A 20,542-nucleotide genomic window follows, 5' to 3' on the forward strand; every position below is an offset into this window, starting at 1 on the left:
TCCAAAGTCCCTCTGATCACTGATAAATATCCCGCAGATTTGATTTGAGCCTAAAATACGCAAAGACGCGGCCGATTTTAAATTTCTCAGTCCCCCAAATCCCCAAACAGCCCGGAATCTCACCGGAATGGTCCGGTATAATGGCGTTTTGAGCCGCTACATAGTCATCAACCGACTCTCCTCCAATAATTATCGATTACAGCTGTTTGCTAAGTAAAGTGAATTTGTTATGCAAATGAGGCACCGGCATTGTTGCCTATTGCTTTTCCAAGGTGTCCTGGAGGGACTATCGTTTAACCTTTATGGTAATAAACCAGCGGAGCCCCATCAATATGTGATGAGTTCGAACTGATTCCTTCCATCCCAGATTCTTGGGGAGAATAGTCGATCTCGTTCCCTGTATATCTGGCTGGTCCCTTTTACGTGCATTCATCGGGTGATTAATGAGTGGTTGGTCTCTATTATGTGCCATGAAGAAGGCAGCCTCGGTACAACTTACAAAACGTTCGTAGCGATTGTGGATCATTCTGTGATGTCACGGAGTCGTTAGATTTTCATGTGTTGGCAAATACAGGATGTTATTAACAAACAAATTCTAATTCACAATCATCAGACAGTTTCGCACTTATTGGTTCTCGTCAGTCCGCCATAGAACTATCATTTCCTAGGAAGCACCATAAAAAATTATTTTAAATATCTTAAAGTTGTTACGGAATTCCTCCGTGTGGGCCGTTATTATCATAAAGGTCCTGGTAACTGGGCAATCAAGTAAGAAAATGCACCGATCGGGAAGCATTTATCTCTAAAAAAAGAAATTGGGTCGCGAAGTTCTCGAGTTGCACATAATGGAGACATTTGGATGGATTCCGTGAGCTTTTTATGGGACTCCAAGAAGTCACTTAAACTGGGGAATTGGCAAAGATAAGGACCATCGTTAGCATACATATGGCGGGTAGGTTCGAGCAAGGTTAGGAAATACATAAATCAGCGGACTTGGCCTGAATTCATTGAATAATAGGATTATAATCTGGAATTATAAGTCTTTTTGTTCGGGGGAGGGTCCGAAGTGTTCTGCGGGAGGTGCAGGGGGTCTGTAATATACGCTGAGAAAAAATACTCATGAAAAAACTTCAAATAGAAGTACTTGTCATTGTCATATCGTATATTTTACAATATTGGTCTAATTTACTGAGTTCTCGAATTAATAGAGTCGGTTATCTCAATTGTTTAGGAGAATTTAACAAATTAAACTGAAAGCACTTTTACCTAAATGACATGACAAACACTAATCATTCTCTTGTTTATTCGAATAAAGAAATTAATAACATTAGTCATCATTTTAATTTATTTATTTGAGTATAAATGCCCAAAAAGATAAAAGATGAAGAAATGTTGTTTATTATTATGTAACTATAGTACGATCGTATTCGATGCAAAGTAATAAATCATTGCCTGTCAAGGGAATCAGTGCAACACATTTTATAGGGGATTTTGGAAATTGAATAATTTCTTTATGCATTATGGATTAACAGTTATATATTTATGAAGGACAAAATGAAAAACAAAGGCATCTCCTTCGCACATTGGGCGGCAGGACAACAATACATTTATTACTCCCTTCATTATCCCTCATATGACTTGTGTCTTGTGTTTTTTGCGGCGGCGCGCGTGCCGGCCTGGCGTGGTCAGTTTCGTTTCGGTTGTATTGGTGCTGCGTGTTTCTCGCTCGCGATATTTGTGAGGTTATAACTGTTATAAGTGCAATTATATTTCTTTCGGGCTATATGTGTGTTTCGCGCTATTATTTGAGAATTTGTGAGTGAAATCATATTTCTTGTGCTCCGTAACAAAAGTGTTTTTAGTGTTTTATTTGTGTGCTGTGTGTGTGTTTCGGGCTGTTGTTTGTGAATCGTGAATGCTATTATATTTTCTGTGCTAGTGAAGTGAAGTTTTTTGTATTATTATTGCTCTGTTGTCGTTATATGGATAAATGGAGGCGGTGCCTGGATGTTCGCGAGCCGGATGTACTGCTGTGGGTACAAAAAAATCTATATTAAGTTACAGAGAAAAAACGATAATATTAAATGTCTATAACCCTTTAGAAAAGGATCATCCCATGAAACTGAAGACTGGTTTGGTGGAAATGTGTTCTGGATATACTGGAGTAAGCGAATTATCTGTTTTCAAAATTTTAAGAGAGAAGAAAATTGAAGGAGACGTTAAGAAACCTAAAAAAGGGGGTGCAAAGAAGAAATTAATATTAAATGAAGATGAGAAAAATGCAGTTTGGCGTACAGTACATAAATCATAGAATTTATATTTTGTTTATAATTTGTTAACATTTCTTGTTTGATAGAAAAATAACTTATTTTGTTGAGATTGGTAGAGAATTGTTGTTAGTGTTTTCATTTGATAGAATCATATCATAGGATTTATATTTTGTTTTCATTCTGTAAATATTTATAGTATATCTGTTATACAAGGTTTTTGCTTTGAAACTTCGTTCTCCTTATAAAAAAAAGAATCGTAATGGGGTGCGATGAAGAGATCAGTTCACGTCTGGAACCCTGTTCCTACAAAAATCCCTTTATTCTCATAAACTATTTGTTTTAAATGTAATTTATTATAAATCCAATTCGTTATTTAAATTCCACATATGTACTACATTTCACCTCTGTACGCGCCACTGTTTATTGTTCCCTGCTCTACGATCAAGCTCGCCAGGTTAGTATTTGACGTATAACCGACCACTTCGTACACTCGATGCACCTGGCCGACTACAGCTAGTACCAGAACACAGTGCGTATGCGGCGGTATTTCAGATTTTACATTCAATTTTATTTTAAATTTGAAACGGTTCATCTTACGCCTCCTAAAAATTATGACACGATTTTCCGTTGATAAAAGACCGACAATTTTTTGCTCTACTTTGCATCGTATACGTTCGTACTATAGACTGTTTTCTCAGTGCGGTGAAGTAATATCTTCAAGACCATCACTCGCTCTAATTTCCCGCAACGGATATCTTTCGTTTTCATTGAAACAAACGATGCCCGCCTCCCAGTGTAGCGGGGCTACTTCCCACCATTATCAATTTCTCGGTTTGTTTACCCTGCGGAGGAACGACGTCGGTTTTAACCAGTATTTAGACCGACTTGTGGGCTGTTAGTAATAATTAATTTCGTGTTTCACGTGGATTTTCAAATACCATCGGGTTTATTAACGCCTACCGGATAATCCCGAGGCAAACTAATTTGGCAAATGCGGATATCTCCTTCCTCTAAAAAAAATTATGGCATTTTAGTCAGGGTATTAAAACTTCGTTCGGTGCAGGGAATTTTAATTCAATATAAAAGAAAAGTAACGTAAAAGTCGTATAAAAAATTAGTAGTCCAGACACTGAAGGCGAAAATATGGTAAAAGCTCCCAATTTTTTCGGATAGCATGGATTTTCCTGAAAATTTGCATACAAGCTCATCTGACACCCCACTTCAAAAGTTATATTGTCTAGAAGTGTGCTTTTTTCTATTTGGGGGTGAAAACTACCCTTGTACGAAAAAATTCCAAAATCGCACATTTACGTATTTTAAAGATTCAGTTCATGTTCAAATATGTTGGATAAAGTTCCTTTCATGTTTTTTAATATAATTTATGGAAAATTTAATTACTTTTCAACCCTTAAAATCCTTAAAACTACCCTTCCATTGTCAAAAAAAATAGAAAAATAGTGTTTAACAGTTTAAAATATTCTTTTGGTGCATTCACAATGTATTGCATTTCTTTTGTTATTCATTAGAAAGCTTACGACTCATTACAAAGTTGCAACCCTTAAAAACCATCCCTTATAATAAAATAAACAAAAAAACATTATTGAAAGCTTAAGATGTTTTAATGGTTTGTATATGTTGAATTATAAACTTTTTATTAATTTTCAAATGATCTATGATATATTGCAACTATCGAATCGTGTGGTTATTTTAAATAAAAAATTCCCACCCTCCAGAAGGGGTGGCATCCACCCCTACGGTAAAAGCACACATCGGCACTATATAACTTTTATTTCTTGGGCTATTCCCTATCTGCAGTTCAAATTTCACGTCAATCCATTCCATCCGAAAAAATTGGTAGCCAAAATGCTTCAGTGATTGGACTATAAGGGCCAAATTCAAAATTTATCACGTGCGTTTACTAACTTAACATTATTAACAATAATTTGGGATTTGTAATAGCCCAAACCGACATCTGGCTATTGTTCTAAACCTGAGGAAGGGTGACTGTAAAAAATTGTATACAGGGTATACATATTGTACACATTTATCTTTGCTCGTCACAAATTTATGGAGTTACTCTTGGTACCTACCCTGTACGGAGTTCCGCCTATTGTAACCGGCGATTCAGGGGTTAATTAAAGGAAAATCGAATTAAATTAGACGCTCCAAACATCCGACGCATGCAAATGGAAAGACCTTTGTGATGCGACCCTTGTAGACATCGACGAGAAAATTAAATGAAAATATTTTATTGTTCCGGTTTCGTGTGAGCATCCCAAATTTACATACATTTTTAATGCTTTGGGGAGTTTTAATATAATGTCAAACATAAAGAGAATTGTTTTATCAAAGCCCCAGATAGAGGGTGGGTTGTTCAAAGAGCTTTCAAGTGGATGGCCGACGCCACAAGGCTTATTGTTTTCGAGAGCTGCGAAGAAATGATCCTTTGTGGGCTCAAATAATCATCGGCGTTAATATTCGCGATAATTTGGTTCTGATGTTTTATTTGTCGTATCAATCGCGAGCTCGGGACGTGGGTGAATTCGGCGAAGAAAGCCTGCGGGGCTGTACTGAAGAGCTGTAAGATCGTTTGCATATAAAATCATTTAAGTCCTTCCCTTTTTAAAGGGATACATTATTCAAAAAATACGCATTCTAAACCGGATCGTATGAAAAACACTAAAACAAAACTAAATGTAAAGAGTCTACGATTAATTTTGTGATGGAAATGGTACAGCGTTTACTGCTCATTTTTCCTTAAAAAATATGAGCAACCCATCTGTTTTTGACGATAACTCCTTCAATTTTGCTCTAATTAACTTTTATAAGTGCTCATTTTGAAGGTCTTTTTGAGTACTACAAAAACTCCAGGAGCGTTATACACGTATAATTGATTCTTTTTCCGTTATTTGACGTTGAATACATCGATTCAAGTATTCCCCCAAAACAAGTCCCCTTCCACTAACCATATTTCGCTTTGTATAGGACATACAACACTTTCTAAAAAACGATTTTCTTTGTATATTTATAAGCTACATTTTTGTTCATTACGCTTTTTTTAATAAAATACGTAATTTTTGAGTTATTCGCGAAAAATACTTTGAAAAAGTGTTTTTTTCACTCAAAATTCCAAGTTTTCAATCGTGAATAACCAAAAAACTATTGATTTCTCGAAAAAATTCTTTTTTACCAAAATTTGATTCTCTATCGATTTCCAGCGTTATTTTTGAAAAAAAATTCCACCCCCGACAAGGGGTGTCAACCCCTAACAGGCTGAAAGCGCTGTCACTAATATTCATTGACCTTTTCTCTAAACTGTCTGCCAAATTTCAAGTCGATCGGTACAGTTTCAAAGAATTGGGAGGTGAAAAGCTTCAATGACTGCACTATTAATTTATCTGTATTATATTTCACGATTTTAATAGATTTCTGTCGAAATTGAATAAGGCATCTAGCGCTTCTAATTATCAGATATTTGGCAACACCGTGAGAAATTATTTACTTCGTAACCAGCAATTGATGCCGAAAATTTAGTTTTGAATAGTGGCCGATGGAAAATGGCATTTGAAATAAATATTAGTTGAAAAAAAGCTTTACCTGCGTCAGGGATCGAACCGTGAACCTTCAGATTAGTAGGACGATGCGCAACTCTCTAGACCACGAAGACCTCGTTTTGTAACTTGCATGACTTGGCTTATAAACTTAATTCCAAAGGAGAAAGGTGGTCCCCAGTATAAATATCATCCTTAGAAGATACACCCTTATAATTACGTTTGGAAAATCTTTCGTCAAATAGTAATCTAATCGCTTGGTTAATTATTTGTTAATGAAATGATGCGAAATCATGTGTTTAATTATCTAACGTGTTTACGTACAACGAAATCAGTTTAACCGGTTATGTTTATAAATAAACAAGCAAGTAATCCTACAAATTAACTTGAACCAGATAAATAATAATATTTTGACGGAATGCGTTTCGAAACATTTTAAGATATTTGTTTTGTTGACCTCGTTTATTTAGATCAGAGATTAAGAGTATTAAGAATCGGAATTGCAACAAAAACTCTGTTCGTACACTGGTTACTACGATATGAAGGTTAAAATCGACGTCTTTCTCACTTGTACGCCTATGACACTCATTTTTAAACTGAGACAGGGAGGGGGGTATTACCTGAACACTATTCAAAATGAACAGCACATTACAATTTCTACGCAGAGAATACACAAAATTATTTTATGGGGTTAAGCAATAATAAAAATTGTGTTTTGATATATTTATGACCCTACTGTGTACGAGAGCGCCTAATGACCATTTCCGACCATTATCGGTGTCACTAGACATGACGGAAAATTAGAAATGGGTACAACAGCCCGGCAGATAACGGTCGAGAGGATCGTCAATCCGGATCGCGGTCAGGGACCGTGGAGCATCCGTAATGAGTGAATTACGTTCAGGTGAAAGGGGCGACGGCCGCCCCAGGGGGGTGGCATTTCATTTTTTACATTTTCGCCTCGTTGCTCGGGTTAATGGTAAGTGAAATCGGCGAATTAGGAGCGTTTTTTCCGCCGTTGTGCAGTTCTGCACGTAGTTATTGTTTGATATTTTAATTCGGGGCAAAAACCGGGGCGATTATATCGTTTGGTTTATTGAGATGGCTTTGTAGAGCGATGTTTTCATTAGTTGGTCCGTTGTAATGTTAAGTTTGATCCCAAGAGGGGTTGAAATCCCACCGCAAGTGGAGGGTTTAAATATCAGGATAATTATAGGAAAGTTTAATAGAACAGCTGGTGTTATCGACAGGGGTAATAATTGTTTTGCACCTGAACAATTGTATCTAATAATTTGTACTTGCGTAATTGACCTTTACAATAAAAGAAGTATTGAAAGCTGTAACGACTTATAAACATTACAATTTGATTATGTAAAAGTATATTGTTCCTTTGTTTTTCTTCTTTCAATTAAATCGCTATAAATATTTTCTTTTGAAATTTTTATGTCTTTGTAATGTATTTTTACTTTTATCTCCCCATTTCTAGATCCAAGATCGATATGTTAAACTAGTACCTAATAAATACATGAGTCGATTAACGTACACCATTAGTTTAAACGTACAGACATAAAACTTGCTAATATAACGCACGTTATATTTAATATAACGTACATCTCATTTAACGTACATATTTAGTTTGTACCCGTACCCGTTCCTAACTAAGCTTGATGATCTATACCAATAAATTATGGATTTTAATAAGTATTTCCGATATTTTGAAAAAGCTTTTTCTAGGCAATATCTACCAAGATTTCCTTTTATAAGGTTACTTTATTTTTCAACAGATTATTTGGTAAAACTTGCTTATAACGCACATGCTTTGCGAAACGTACAGATTTCGCATATAACGTACGAACTTTATATAACGTACGAATGTTATATAACGTAAGTGCATCTAATGTATCGTAATATAGCTTGAATTCGGTATTTTCAAATATGCGATTGAAGGGTTAACCATAAGTAACCAATGAATTTTAACGTACATTTCATAATATACTGTTTCTCATGTTTTCAAACTTCCTGTATTTATTTCACTACGAAGAATTTATAGTAAAACTACAATATATAGAATACCGACCAGTATAACGTACCTGCTTTGGTATAACGTACAAATAAAAAACTTGCATATAACGTACGTGATGTGATGTACAAACTTTCTACCAGCACAGTGTAAATCGAATATATATTTCACAATACTTTGGTAGTGCTTTGTCTCAAACTTGTACCTACATATTATCCTTTTCTACAGTACATAAAACGTACAGATTTTTCTTAGTTTACAATCATACTTTTGGATCTTCGTAATATAAACCCGTAATGTTTTTTTAATTTATATCCCGCATTTAATTTTACTTACTTGCTCTTCTTGGTATAACGTGCAGGTACAAAATTAATATAACGTACATTTGATGTAACGTACAAATTTCGAGCTTATACACCAGTATGGCATAAATTAGTTCTTGCCGAGCTTTCTGAATCTCTTAATCCTTTGTTCTAATTGGGACCGTACCTGTAATTTTTCTACTTTCAAGTGTATCGTGCTGTCCGTAATCTCTCCGGTCAAAGTTCCCCGCCTCCTAAGGCCGTAAACGGCTTTATAGTCGCAACGTTATGACGGAATGACTACAACAAGCAGATAATCGTAAAAAAACATCATAAATCCCTGAAAGCCTTACTGCCCCGTTAAATATCGTCCTGGAAGAAAAAGTGCCGACATAAAACCGGTTGGGCTTGGAAGGGAGATTATTCAAAACAAGATAATGTAGCGTAAAGGGTGGGATTACACCCGGCCCAATTAAGGGATGGGAATAATTCCCGTTTTTAATCTATTTTAAATAAGGCTCTTGGGTAACGGAGTTGGCTGGGAGCTTCCCGTTTAATATAATTTGCGAGAGCACATTTACTCTTTATTTTTCCACTAGAATTAAATCAGGTACTGAGGATTTGTATGTGGAGGGGCTGGTGTGTTATTATTTTGTGTAAAGTTCCAAGGCTAATGGGATGTCTTTAAATATTCCTCATACCAAAATCTATTAACATTATAAGTTTCTTATATTTCTCTCTTAATTCGCAGATATTTGTATTTATTTCAAAAGCCTAATTGTTACAGAACTCAACGAGTAGACCTGTAACAGGTGTTGGATTGGTCGATCGATGTCCTTTTCATTACGTGCAATAAGGAAGAACCTAACTGGTTTAACGGGAAAGGTTTTTCTTTTTTTAGAAAAGCTGCGAAAAAAGGAAAAATGAGGGATTATTTTAAGAATTAATACATAGAGATTGGGTATAGAGAATTATACCATTTTTAAATAATCAATAAGGATTATAATGCTCGCTTAAAAAATTCGCCGTTCTTGGTGGTGAAAATTCGGAATATTTGGAATTATTCAATTTTTGAGGCTGAAAACATATATACAGGGTGGTCCCGAGGTAATGGGCCATAATTCATGGGTAGATTCACCAAGTAAAAATATTGCGATTTAGTCGAACTTACCTTAGTCCAAAAGTTGATAGTTAAAGAGACAGAGGGTGTTAAATGTAAAATATTATTTCAGTTTTTTTTTAATGTATTCCTTAACAAATGCAAATATCCTCACAAAATGTTGGGGATTGGATTTTTTTTTATTGAATTTGATGAACAAAAGACAAAAGAATAGAAATAAATCATAATCACAAACTTCTTCAGGGCGATTCCTCATAACATATTTTTTGTAGTAATATTTTTAATAATAATAATAATACCCTGTACGTTACATATTCCACAACTAATTTTTTATTAAAATTACACAACACGCAAGTGATAAACCGGATTCAATGGTTTCCCAGGGGTAGGCTATGCCGAAATTACCAGGACTTCAATTTTACCCCTTACACTTCCAGAAATTTCCGCTCATTATGCGAGGGAAAGTAACCCAAGTAGGGGCAAAATAAAGGATGGCTCTAATTACACGAAGGAGGGGCTCCGCCTCGTTATTTAATTTAAGGGACATTGATTAGTACCGAGCCGGTCCTCGCGGCCAAATCCTTTGTCAAAAAGTTACGTTCTTAAAGAGAGATCCCCCTTGAACCCTCGAAGGGCAAGTGGCGAGAAAAAGCCCGTTTGATATTAATCGGGCGGGACAGTTGACGCTTGCGGAATAGCCAAGCAGCTGACCCGGGAAGACATCAAAGGGGGAGGTCGAGTCCTGGTTGAAAAACAAAAATACTTTCCTTTGGAAGTGTAAAAATAACTCTAGGTGTGCTGTTCATATTCATAGTCCGAAATAGTCTTTTATACCATAAAGTAAGTATTATTTACCAGTCGAAGACGATTTTGCGTCCGAGCGGAGCGAGGACAGGCAATAGAGTCCGAGGCTGGTAAATTATACTTTACTGTTGCGTGGTTTATAACATTTTATCTGCTCCCACAGTTATTTATGGTTCATGAAATAAAGATTAGGTCTTATTTTTTGACATTTCTTAATCAATTCATTTTTACAGTATTCGAAATCTTGCAAAGGCGCCTTGGTTGTTTGAATTTTGTCGTTTCTATAAACAAAGCTACATAAAAGTTGTAATTTTGCTGGTTTTGAATTATTATTTCGAAATGAAGAAATATATCAAGATTAGATTGGAAATTAAAACTGAAATTTCACGCTCATTCATGCGCTATCAAGCAGGTAGATGTTACAACCAACCAGTCGGCAAGAATACCCTTTCTATGGTTCGTAATAACATTTTTTGAAACTAGAACATCCTGAAACATATATAGGCCATTCATTCCGAAGAACATCGGCAACGTTACTGACTAATACAGGAGAGTTGATGTATTAGCAATCAAGAGACATGGTGGGTGGAAATCAGCCACAGTTGCAGAAGTTATGTATGTTATACTGACAGTTTAAGTAACAAAAATGAAATAGCTAACAATAAGTTCATTATATTGGATTCAATAATGATTCAGTTCGTCTAATTGAAGTTATCTTACTATACTGCGTTATCTATAACGGTCAATATCCCCATTACCATGTAGTTAACAGTGGAGTGCCACAAGGGTCTGTTCCAAGTCCCTTATTCTTCACGATTTATACCTCTCAGCTCGAAAATGTCCTATTTGACTGCAAATCACATCTTTACGCTTGTGACACAACTATATCATTCTTTCGAAGCTAATGAGAGACTAATCAATAACTTAAATTCCAATAAAAGAAATTAGCTTCACCCAATTCCTTGGGTACCTTCTGGTCACAACTCTAGATTTCCTGGTCTCCATTTACCTAACACGATGACGCATCGACTCGATGACTTTTACCGTATCATCACTCACCCACATTAACCAGCAGCGGCCGCACAAAGCAATCGATACCATCACATCACTGGCGATGCATTTGTGGCACGCACCCTATCTTGTCGTACGTAGAATGCAGTGGGTGTGCGTGTGCGGAGTACACACGAAGGAAAATAATTTACAACTGTTGCTGTGCCCTCTGGGTTGTAAAGTTAAATTAATTAATGGGCGGTCGGGGGTTCGTGAGATATTTCATGGAAATTAGCCCGCCGCTCCTGCATTTGATGGGCTGGTGCATAGGGCTGCACGCCTCCGATAAGCTCGACGCCTCGGCCGGGTGTTGACCGTACGCGTAGAAAAGTTCGTTAGGAGGGTGGTTGTGTCTAGGGGTTGACTTCTGAGGTAAAGTCGCAGCTGTAGGAAGAATTGGTAATGGATAAGTCCAATGAATCTTGAACTGCAACAGGAAAGTGATTTGTAGCTAGTTCAGCCCATTGTTTTTGTTAAATAACCGAATTCAAAACACGAAGAACTTCTTATATTGTTATTTTAGTTACAAAACTTTTCTAGAAATCATAGCAGCATCTCAAACTTGCTGTATGACTTTACGGAATGTCCATTGAATCCAGCAGGTGAAGAATCTATTCTTCCAGTATTATTTTAGTTCCAATACTCTTCTATAACACAGCACAGCATCTCAAACTAGTTGTACTATTCATTTCTATTAGTTTAGAGTCATCATTCTTGTATGGAAAGTCTGCTGACTTTGAATTAAAACAGAAAATGTGTTTAACCTGACTCAGCAAGTGAAGCATATATTCTTTCACTGTTCTTTTGGTTTCAACACATTTCTAGAAGTCATAGCAGCATTTCAGATTTGTTATATTGACTTGTATTAGTTAAGAGTATCATTATTTTATGGGATATCTATAGATTTTGGATTACAATCTTAGTAATGAGTTGCAACTGATGCAGCTAGCGAAGTATTTGTTCTTACACTGTTATTTTAGTTTCTACACTCTTCCATGAACCAGCACAGCATCTCAAATTGGTTGTGCCATCGATTTCCGTTAGTTTAGGATATCATTTTTGCGTGGAAAATCCGTTGGACTTGGATTACAATCGAATAAATTATTGTACTTGATTCAGCAAGTGAAGCATATATTCTTTCACTGTTCTTTTAGTTTCAACAGTCCTCTTGAAGCCATCGTAACATCTTAAGCTTGTTGTACGACTGATATCCATTGTTCCAGAACACCATTACTATGTTGGAAGTCTATTGATTTTGAATTACAATCTTACACTTAATTGTAGATAAACAACTCTTCTTATACTGTTGTTTTAGTTTCAACAGAGTTTTGGAAGTCGTTACTCAACCCAAATTGTTTTGTTTTCAGTATATCATTGTTGTCATCTCCATAAATAAAATGAGCCTAAAGTTATATTGACTTTTTACCCCTTTTTTTAACTGAAATCACAACTCATCATATTACTAATCAGTTTTATATCGCATTACTTTTAGCGACGAAGTAAAATGGATCCGGTTTCTTTTCCAGCCACTCATTTTTGAAGGTATGTAACAAGAGACGATCATATTTGACTGGATCCCCCCCCCCCAACTGACGAATAATATAATTTTTTATGCGCTCGTCTCTTTTAACTACCGAAATCCTTGTTTTATCCGGAGGCGCTTACGTTGAAATCTAAGGGAAGTTTTTATCTTTAATATCAGGTTGGTTTTACGATTTCGCAATACTCTTTACGACTTCGGCGCTTATAAAAAACGAACAGAGAATAGAAACGTCGATAAAGGTTAAGTATGAAATTGAATAAAGACACTCAACTAAATTTTCGACGTTTCGGTTGTGGGAAACCATCATCAACTTCCCTTTTTCCACACTGTATACATGATCCACGCTTTTTCTAGCGAAATTAATGTTTCTTAGCTTTATAGTCGATATGCATCTAATAGAATATTTATTTTCCGCACAAATACTATAAACACTGCCACTATTTTCCAACGCGGGACTTTTCAGCCGCCAGTTCACCCCCAACCCCGTATTACGTAACTAAACCTATGTTCGTTCGTAGCTGCTTCCTGGAAATTTTAATTAAATGCACAAACGAAACATTACAGTGAAATATCGCCCTGTTATTGTTGTACTGGCTATGATGTTTGTTCATGAACGACCCTACCACGCCCCCTCATCTGTCAACCCCTTTTGTGCCGGTAATCCGCACTATAATAACTCCAATATGCCGCAAAGAACCACCTCGAAATAGTCGATCTTCTGTACAACACGCAAAGTGGTATTTTTGCGAGATAATAAGCGATTCCGTTTGTGTTTTGTCATTTGACATATTCTGTTGAAACAAAATCTAGTCTCACGAGAAGGATGTACGGAAAATGCGGGAGAGTCGATATATTTTACCATTTTTCGAATCCCGTCTCGGATTTGATGTATCGGCGTTTGTTTCATTGATAATAATTTGAAAGCAAAGATGAAAATACACATTTAAAAAAAAACGTCTGTGTGTTTACCGCAGAAACATTGCTGCAAGGCCTTGTCACTTAGTTTCAATCCGTTAAAAAGCGAGCCAAACACCAACAAACAATATTTAAACTGAAATTGCACTGTAACAGATTTATGAGCCGCAGTCTTCGCCACTATCTGCAGCGTCGTTTATTCGAAAAGCAACTCCTATAACTCCGCAAATCCACCGCTGAGTATAATGTTGTTGTTGGGAATAAAAGATTTACAGCGACCATAACGTTAATATGTTCACAAATCTTGTATGCGAACTGGTACACCAGCGCGAGGCCGTCTGCCAACTTTAATGGAGAGGCATTAATATTTTTTATCACGACGTCTAAGAGGGCGTCTCCGAGCGATACATTTTGTGGAGATCGAATTCGTTGCAGCATAGACTAAAAAATAGCTAGTGTTTTTATTATTGATACATCTACGGCGAATGTCAGCAAAATGCCGCACGGGCATCGCACTGAACGTCTCCGCATAAAAAACCGCGCGCGCTATAAATAAAACAACAGGGGAAATCCCTACCGGGGTGGGGGTCCGTTTCTGCGCGTATCCATCCACCTTCGACTCCGGGAGGCCAGATAATTTTTATCTGCAGAAGGATGTAACAAATTGGGCAGTCAAGTTCAATTCCCATACGGCGGGCTTCTCCCTTTAATACATCTTCTTGGGGCCGGCGTCATAATTCTCTCCAAATGGAAAATAAAAGTTGGCCGCGGAGAGGAATACAAATGAAACCTTTTTCTTGTTTACACGTCCAGACCGGAAGTTCCTGCGTACTCCATTCGGCCGGGTTTAAAAAGTGCCCGAAGGAAATGGCAAAGAAGAGAAATATATGGGATATTTTTAGAGTTTTTGTCCGGCCCGTTTATGCAAACGTTTCTTGTAACACTGCGAGGCGCTAAAATAGCTTCCTTTGCTCTCCGTTGACTAAAGTGATATTTTAGTATTGATTTTCGTAAACTAAAGTGTTCCTTTTATACAAACATTTTTTTTAGTCCTGCAAGGTGCTAAAATAGTTCTATCTGTATTTCGTTGATTAAAAGTGCTATTTTACTTTTAATTTTCACGGACTAAAGTGATATTTTAGTATTCACTTTCGTAAACTAAAGTGTTCCTGTTTATACAAACATTTTTTTTAGTCCTACATGGTGCTAAATAGTTCTATATGTAATTCGTTGATTAAAAGTGCTATTTTACTTTTAAATTTCACGGACTAAAGTGATATTTTAGTATTCATTTTCGTAAACTAAAGTGTTCCTGTTTATACAAACATTTTTTTAGTCCTACAAGGTGCTAAAATAGTTCTATCTGTATTTCGTTGATTAAAAGTGCTATTTTACTTTTAATTTTCACGGACTAAAGTGATATTTTAGTATTCATTTTCGTAAACTAGTGTTCCTGTTTATAAAAACCTTTCTTTTAGTCCTGCAAGGTGCTAAAATAGTTCTATCTGTATTTCGTTGATTAAAAATGCTATTTTACTTTTAATTTTCACGGACTAATGTGATATTTTAGTATTCATTTTCGTAAACTAAAGTGTTCCTGTTTACACAAACATTTTTTTAGTCCTGAAAGGTGCTAAAATAGTTCTATCTGTATTTCGTTGATTAAAAGTGCGATTTTACATTTTGAATTTTCACGGACTAAAGTGATATTTTAGTATTCAATTTTGTAAACTAAAGTGTTCCTGTTTATACAAAAATTTTTTTAGTCCTGCGAGGTGCTAAAATAGTTCTGTCTGTATTTCGTTGATTAAAAGTGCTATTTTACTTTTAATTTTCACGGACTAAAGTGATATTTGAAACCTCAAAAGACTAAACTTGTCTTTAGATCATATATAATTAAATGGGGAAAGTATGTCCTCTTAAATTTTTATTAGTGTCAAGGTCTACCGTGGACCAACAGTTTAGTTTTAATTTTTGCAGACTAAAGTGTTATTTGAATCAAAGAACTAATATTGCAAAGGGTTAAAACAGTTAAAAGGGATATTCTAGAGACTATCTTTAGCTTCACCTTCTATTACAAGACCGAAATAGTTTTAGTACAGTTTAGTTGTAGTATAGTTTAATTTTATATTTGTTATAGAGTACAGTATAGCTCTACTACAACTAAAGTGGTATTTGGAACTTCAATGGACTTAGCTCTTTTAGAAATGTAAAGAAATATATTGTGTTCATTTTTCTATATACCTTCTGGTACTACAAAGGACTAAAATATTTTTCGCTTCAATCTGTAGACTAAAATTGTCACTTTAGTTTAAATTTTCGCGAACTAAAGTGTCATTTGAATACCTAAGGGGCTAAATTTACCTTTAGCTCTTTTAGTAGCAAAGGAAACATGTTTTGATCAGTCCTAGGATGCAAATATTCTTTATACTGGTAGCAGTGGGTGCTAAAGTGCTTTTCTACGCTTCGTGGACTAAAATTTCTAGTTTAGTCTTAATTTTCGCGGTTTAAAGAATTAAATTAAATTAAATTTACTCTTAACATTTACTATTTAGTGTTTATTGTGGTTCTAATTTGTGCCTGTGACAATTTCAAATCACCTTGTTGCACTCATCGGAAGCAGTGCGTCAGATTCGACTGATTTTTTCGATGGGGTGCGAAGTAGCGACATGGGTAATAAAAGCGAGCAATTTCCTCCCAAATAACATACAGAGTTTTTACGGGGCATAAGAAAACAATAACTCTCTGACAAGTCGGCGACGCGAGAACACGGACAAAGGGACGGCCCGCCGGTTGTTTCTCCAGCGTCCTGTGTTACAAAGGCTCCGGATCCCGTTTCATGCTCTTGTTTGTTAAATAAATAAGGCACATCCGAAATACGCGTTTCTTGTCTTCAGATGAAAGCACGCTCGTACCTTGCAGGTCTGTGAAGTGTGTGTGGGAATGAATAAACTTTAGGACATAGAGGAAATATACGGTTCGTAGTAAGCAATGATTGAGTGACTGACCAATTTTTTTAACTGTAACACAAAGTGAAAGTAGATAAAAAAATAAGGGACCCGCGTTTTTTTGCGTTTTGTGTGCGTTTGACTCATAAAAGAATTACATTACATAAAAATTGTTAGGGTCATCAGGAACGACCACTTGGTGACCTTGGATTTGATACTGAAGGTTATTTGGATAAAAATGGAGGTGGTGACACTTCATGGAAAAAGGATGTGTGGTATGATCCATCCTACGGTATTCAGAGGTGTTACCTTCAAAGAACAAGAATTGAACTTGAAATAACCTTGAACATGCCCGTCAAGGTCAAAACCAAAGCCCCCAAGCAACTTTCATAGAAGTCATTTTTCATTTATCTCGCTATCCTGACGCGATACCAATCTGGAAAGTTTGAGAGAGGGCTTTGACCTTCAAATGATCTTGAAAATGGAAAAAAATAAATCAAACACGCTTCCGATGGCAAAATTTCTCGCTCTTTGGGAATCCGAGGTCAAAACTTGTATTACCATAGAAAAAAACAAGAGTTAACCTTGGAATAACCTTGAACATTAATTAACTTCGTCACACATCTATGACGTAGAATCCTACACTAAAGTTTGGCGTTGCATTTTTGTTACACCTCGTATACGTTTATCCGCAATATGAGTCACTGCTGATTGCTGTCCTAAATATGTCGGAAATTTGTGAACAATGCAGCAGGGTATGAACAAAAGTCTATTAATTAAAACGGAGTTGATAAAAGATATGTTAATTTAGACTGGGGTATATTTTGGGCAGCGTTAAGCTACCTTTAAATTGAAAAGGAAGTAAGTACCCATAATTCTCTTGTTATCGCGATTTACTTGCTAAATATTAAGATATCAGTGCGGTAGAATGTAAACATTTTCTGTAAAATGTAAAAAATGAAACGAAAAATACAAGAAAAAGTTTAATAAAATGAATTCCATGCCAAAATTTGAATTTGATTTTTAATTTAATCAACTTAATAGAAATAAAAAATGTTTCTGTCAATTTCGAAGCAGTATTAAAGTCGCCAGACAAAAAGCAAACAGAAAAATACCCAGATATTTTTTTCTACTTTTTCTTTAAATTAAAACAACGTCCGTTTGACCTTACAATTCCCGATTGATTTTACACTCCTTTAGGACAACATTCTCGCGTCAACAAAGGAAACTAGTCGTCTTTAAACAAAGAAATTGAGACGTAAAAAAAGATAAAACACTCGAACTTCGAACTATTTCAATTCCTTTTAAAGTGAAGTGAATTTGTTGCTCTCGATGTTGCTATTTATTCTGGGCCTTCCTTTTCTGAATTGTCTATGCACTTTTGATGATAGGCAATACTATTTACGTGTTCGAACGGGGATAACAGATGTTTGTTTTTGAATTTAAACACAGAAAATGTGAGTTAAATGAAGAGTAGTTTTGAACCAGTTACCATTCACATCAGCGTATTTCTTATTTTAACGCAAACATAGCAAAGAAACTGTTAACTTTTTTTTACATTGTGTTGAAAGAACTGAGCTAATTTATACAAAGTTTTTCATAAATAAAATCGCCAGTAACATATTTATGTTAAAATACGTTACGGAAACTTAAAATATTATATTAATCTTTTAGAAAAAATCACATTTTGCTTTGAAGAAAACAAACAAATAGTGAAAAAATCTAAATGTAATTTTTTTTTAAATATTTTGATAGTAAATACGATCTATTTAATATTATAGCCAATTTTTTCTTTAATTTGCCACCCCTATAAGAAGGTAAAATACTGATAATAATAAATCTTTCGACACTCCTTCAAAATCCAGAAATAAGAAAAAATGCATACAGTCCTCCTATGAATCTCGTTTAATATACGACGCACGTCAAAAATCTTTATATGTTTTTTGTTGCATACGATTCTTCAAAAATTTATTTACACCAGGTGAAAGATATCAATTTTGCCATGAAATTTTATTAAAATAAGTTTTCTCTATCTCTTAAAATAAAACAGTTAGACGGCTCTAAACTTTCGGTACTTTTCCGTTTTTTTTATGATTTCTCATAAAGTTGGCCATGGATCTCAAATTTGTTTTTACGAGCACCAAGGCCTCAACAAATGTAACAAAAAACATACAAAGATTTTTGACGTGCGTCGTGTATTAAGCGAGATACATAGGAGTGGCCCTCTTATAGTAGACAGTTTGTATAGTCTATTGTCCCATATATATATTTTTGTTTGTTTTTCGCGACTAATACAAATAACTTTAGATAACTTTAGATAATTTTTTACTGACAGTACTCCTCAATCGAACTTTATTCGAATCTCGCCCGTCGACCTTTTGTGACAGATAACTGATAACATTTACGATCGTACCAGCTTGATTTTACATAAACGCGCAATTAGTTTCATTAAACAACGACTGCGTAAAATTTAATTACGTGACAGTTTTACCACGTAGACAATTGAACACCTATTGTAAAGTAAAAAGGGCCAATAGACTTATCAGGAATACATCAATCGTGCTATAAATGCGGATTATTCCGGTACTTGCTCTAGCTGTTCAGGTTTTCAAAATATGTAAAAATTAACAAAACCTAATATTTTTACGAATGTTTTAATCCGTACAGAAAATATTTGCAAAGAATTTTACTGCGACCTTAAATCTTTGTTCGAACTTGACACAGCGGTGTCCCCCCCTCCCCCGCACTTACCCCGCTCCAAAAAAACCAACACCGCCGCCAGAACCAGTCCGGGAACCATGTCTCTCTCGCTCTTGGTAAAAAAATACTCCGTATTAGGGACACCGGCACTTCATTCCGACTTCGTCCCCCGGAACGTCAATCCGTCGTCGTGGTAGCGGGCTTTCCCTGCCGCCAGAACCGTTTCGAAGTAACTGTTGCAAAGTGCGCAGGCCGTCCGCCGAGAGCGGCGTCTGTTGAGGGCGTCGGGGCGCGTCGGTACGCCGTCGTCAGCGGGCAGGAGAAGCGTTAGACGGAGTGGCAGCGGATGAGGTAGAGCCCGTGGAGGAAACGGCGCGTCTGCGCGCCGGGCGGCCTCCGGAGTTGCTTTTCTTAACTCATACGGGGCCTCCTGTTACAGTTCTGCTAACTACCACGAAAAAATTGTTCATATTTCACCTGTCTTTCAGGTGCGTCGGGGTAACAGTTAAGAAATAACTAATTTTACAGGGGATTAACACATACACAGAACCAAAGAGCACTTATGGCTTCACCTTCAATTATTCCTCGTTATTATTAATAAGCATTCTTCAACTGGGCGTATACATTTCTACCGCCTCCACATTTAGTTCGACCAGTCCTGTATATGGGTATGGCTAAATAAATTAACATTTAAATGATCAAAATATTACCATCCGATACTCTTAGCTTGCATCGAAAGACTTTCCAGGTCGTCAAACCGATTCCAAACAAACATCATTCCTTCTATTTGTCTTTGGGAAGGTACATACCTTGCTCTCCCTTGTGGAGTTACCATATTCATGAGCAGTCCTCACAGCTACAATTTAGATTATAAACCCGGCTTAGATTACGTTATACGTGGCAACGATGCACCTCGCCCGGCTCTTAATACCAAGCTCACGTGTAAATAGACATGTCAAAGTTAATAATTGTTAGTAATAATATGCATTACTCGGAGGACCGTTTCCAGAGCCGTTCAGAAGGGTCCCGGCAGCGTATTGACGTTACTTACCTGAGTTCCACAGTTGGATACTGAACACGGTGTTTTTGTTCACGCCATGAAGTACTGTCGAAACTGAAAGAACAGAAAGAATAACATCAAGAGAATATCATTCTCGATATTGTTCTTTATCGATAGTTCTTGGAGACGTCCTTGAATTTTGTACCTCCTACTCTGGAACAAAACTATAAAACTGAGAAAATCCACAGCGAACTAAAAAGAGTGTTTTTTGAGCGATAATAGTTCTCGACAACTTCCTTTATCAAAATGTTCCTGATAA

General features: G+C 36.1%; 1 protein-coding gene across 1 annotated transcript in view; it reads right to left on the reverse strand.

Annotated features, from left to right (window-relative positions):
- Window positions 1-19,544, reverse strand: part of LOC108908415 — a 45,077-nt gene extending 25,533 nt beyond the window's left edge. Inside the window, exon 1 of the mRNA XM_018712480.1 lies at window positions 19,275-19,544. Coding sequence (XP_018567996.1) covers window positions 19,275-19,323 — 49 coding nt within the window. The 5' untranslated portion in view covers window positions 19,324-19,544. The remainder of the gene's footprint in view (window positions 1-19,274) is intronic.
- Window positions 19,545-20,542: the final 998 nt, after the last annotated feature.

Source organism: Anoplophora glabripennis, unplaced genomic scaffold (genome assembly GCF_000390285.2).
Source record: "Anoplophora glabripennis isolate ALB-LARVAE unplaced genomic scaffold, Agla_2.0 scaffold1, whole genome shotgun sequence".
NCBI classification, from domain to species: Eukaryota; Metazoa; Arthropoda; class Insecta; order Coleoptera; family Cerambycidae; genus Anoplophora; species Anoplophora glabripennis.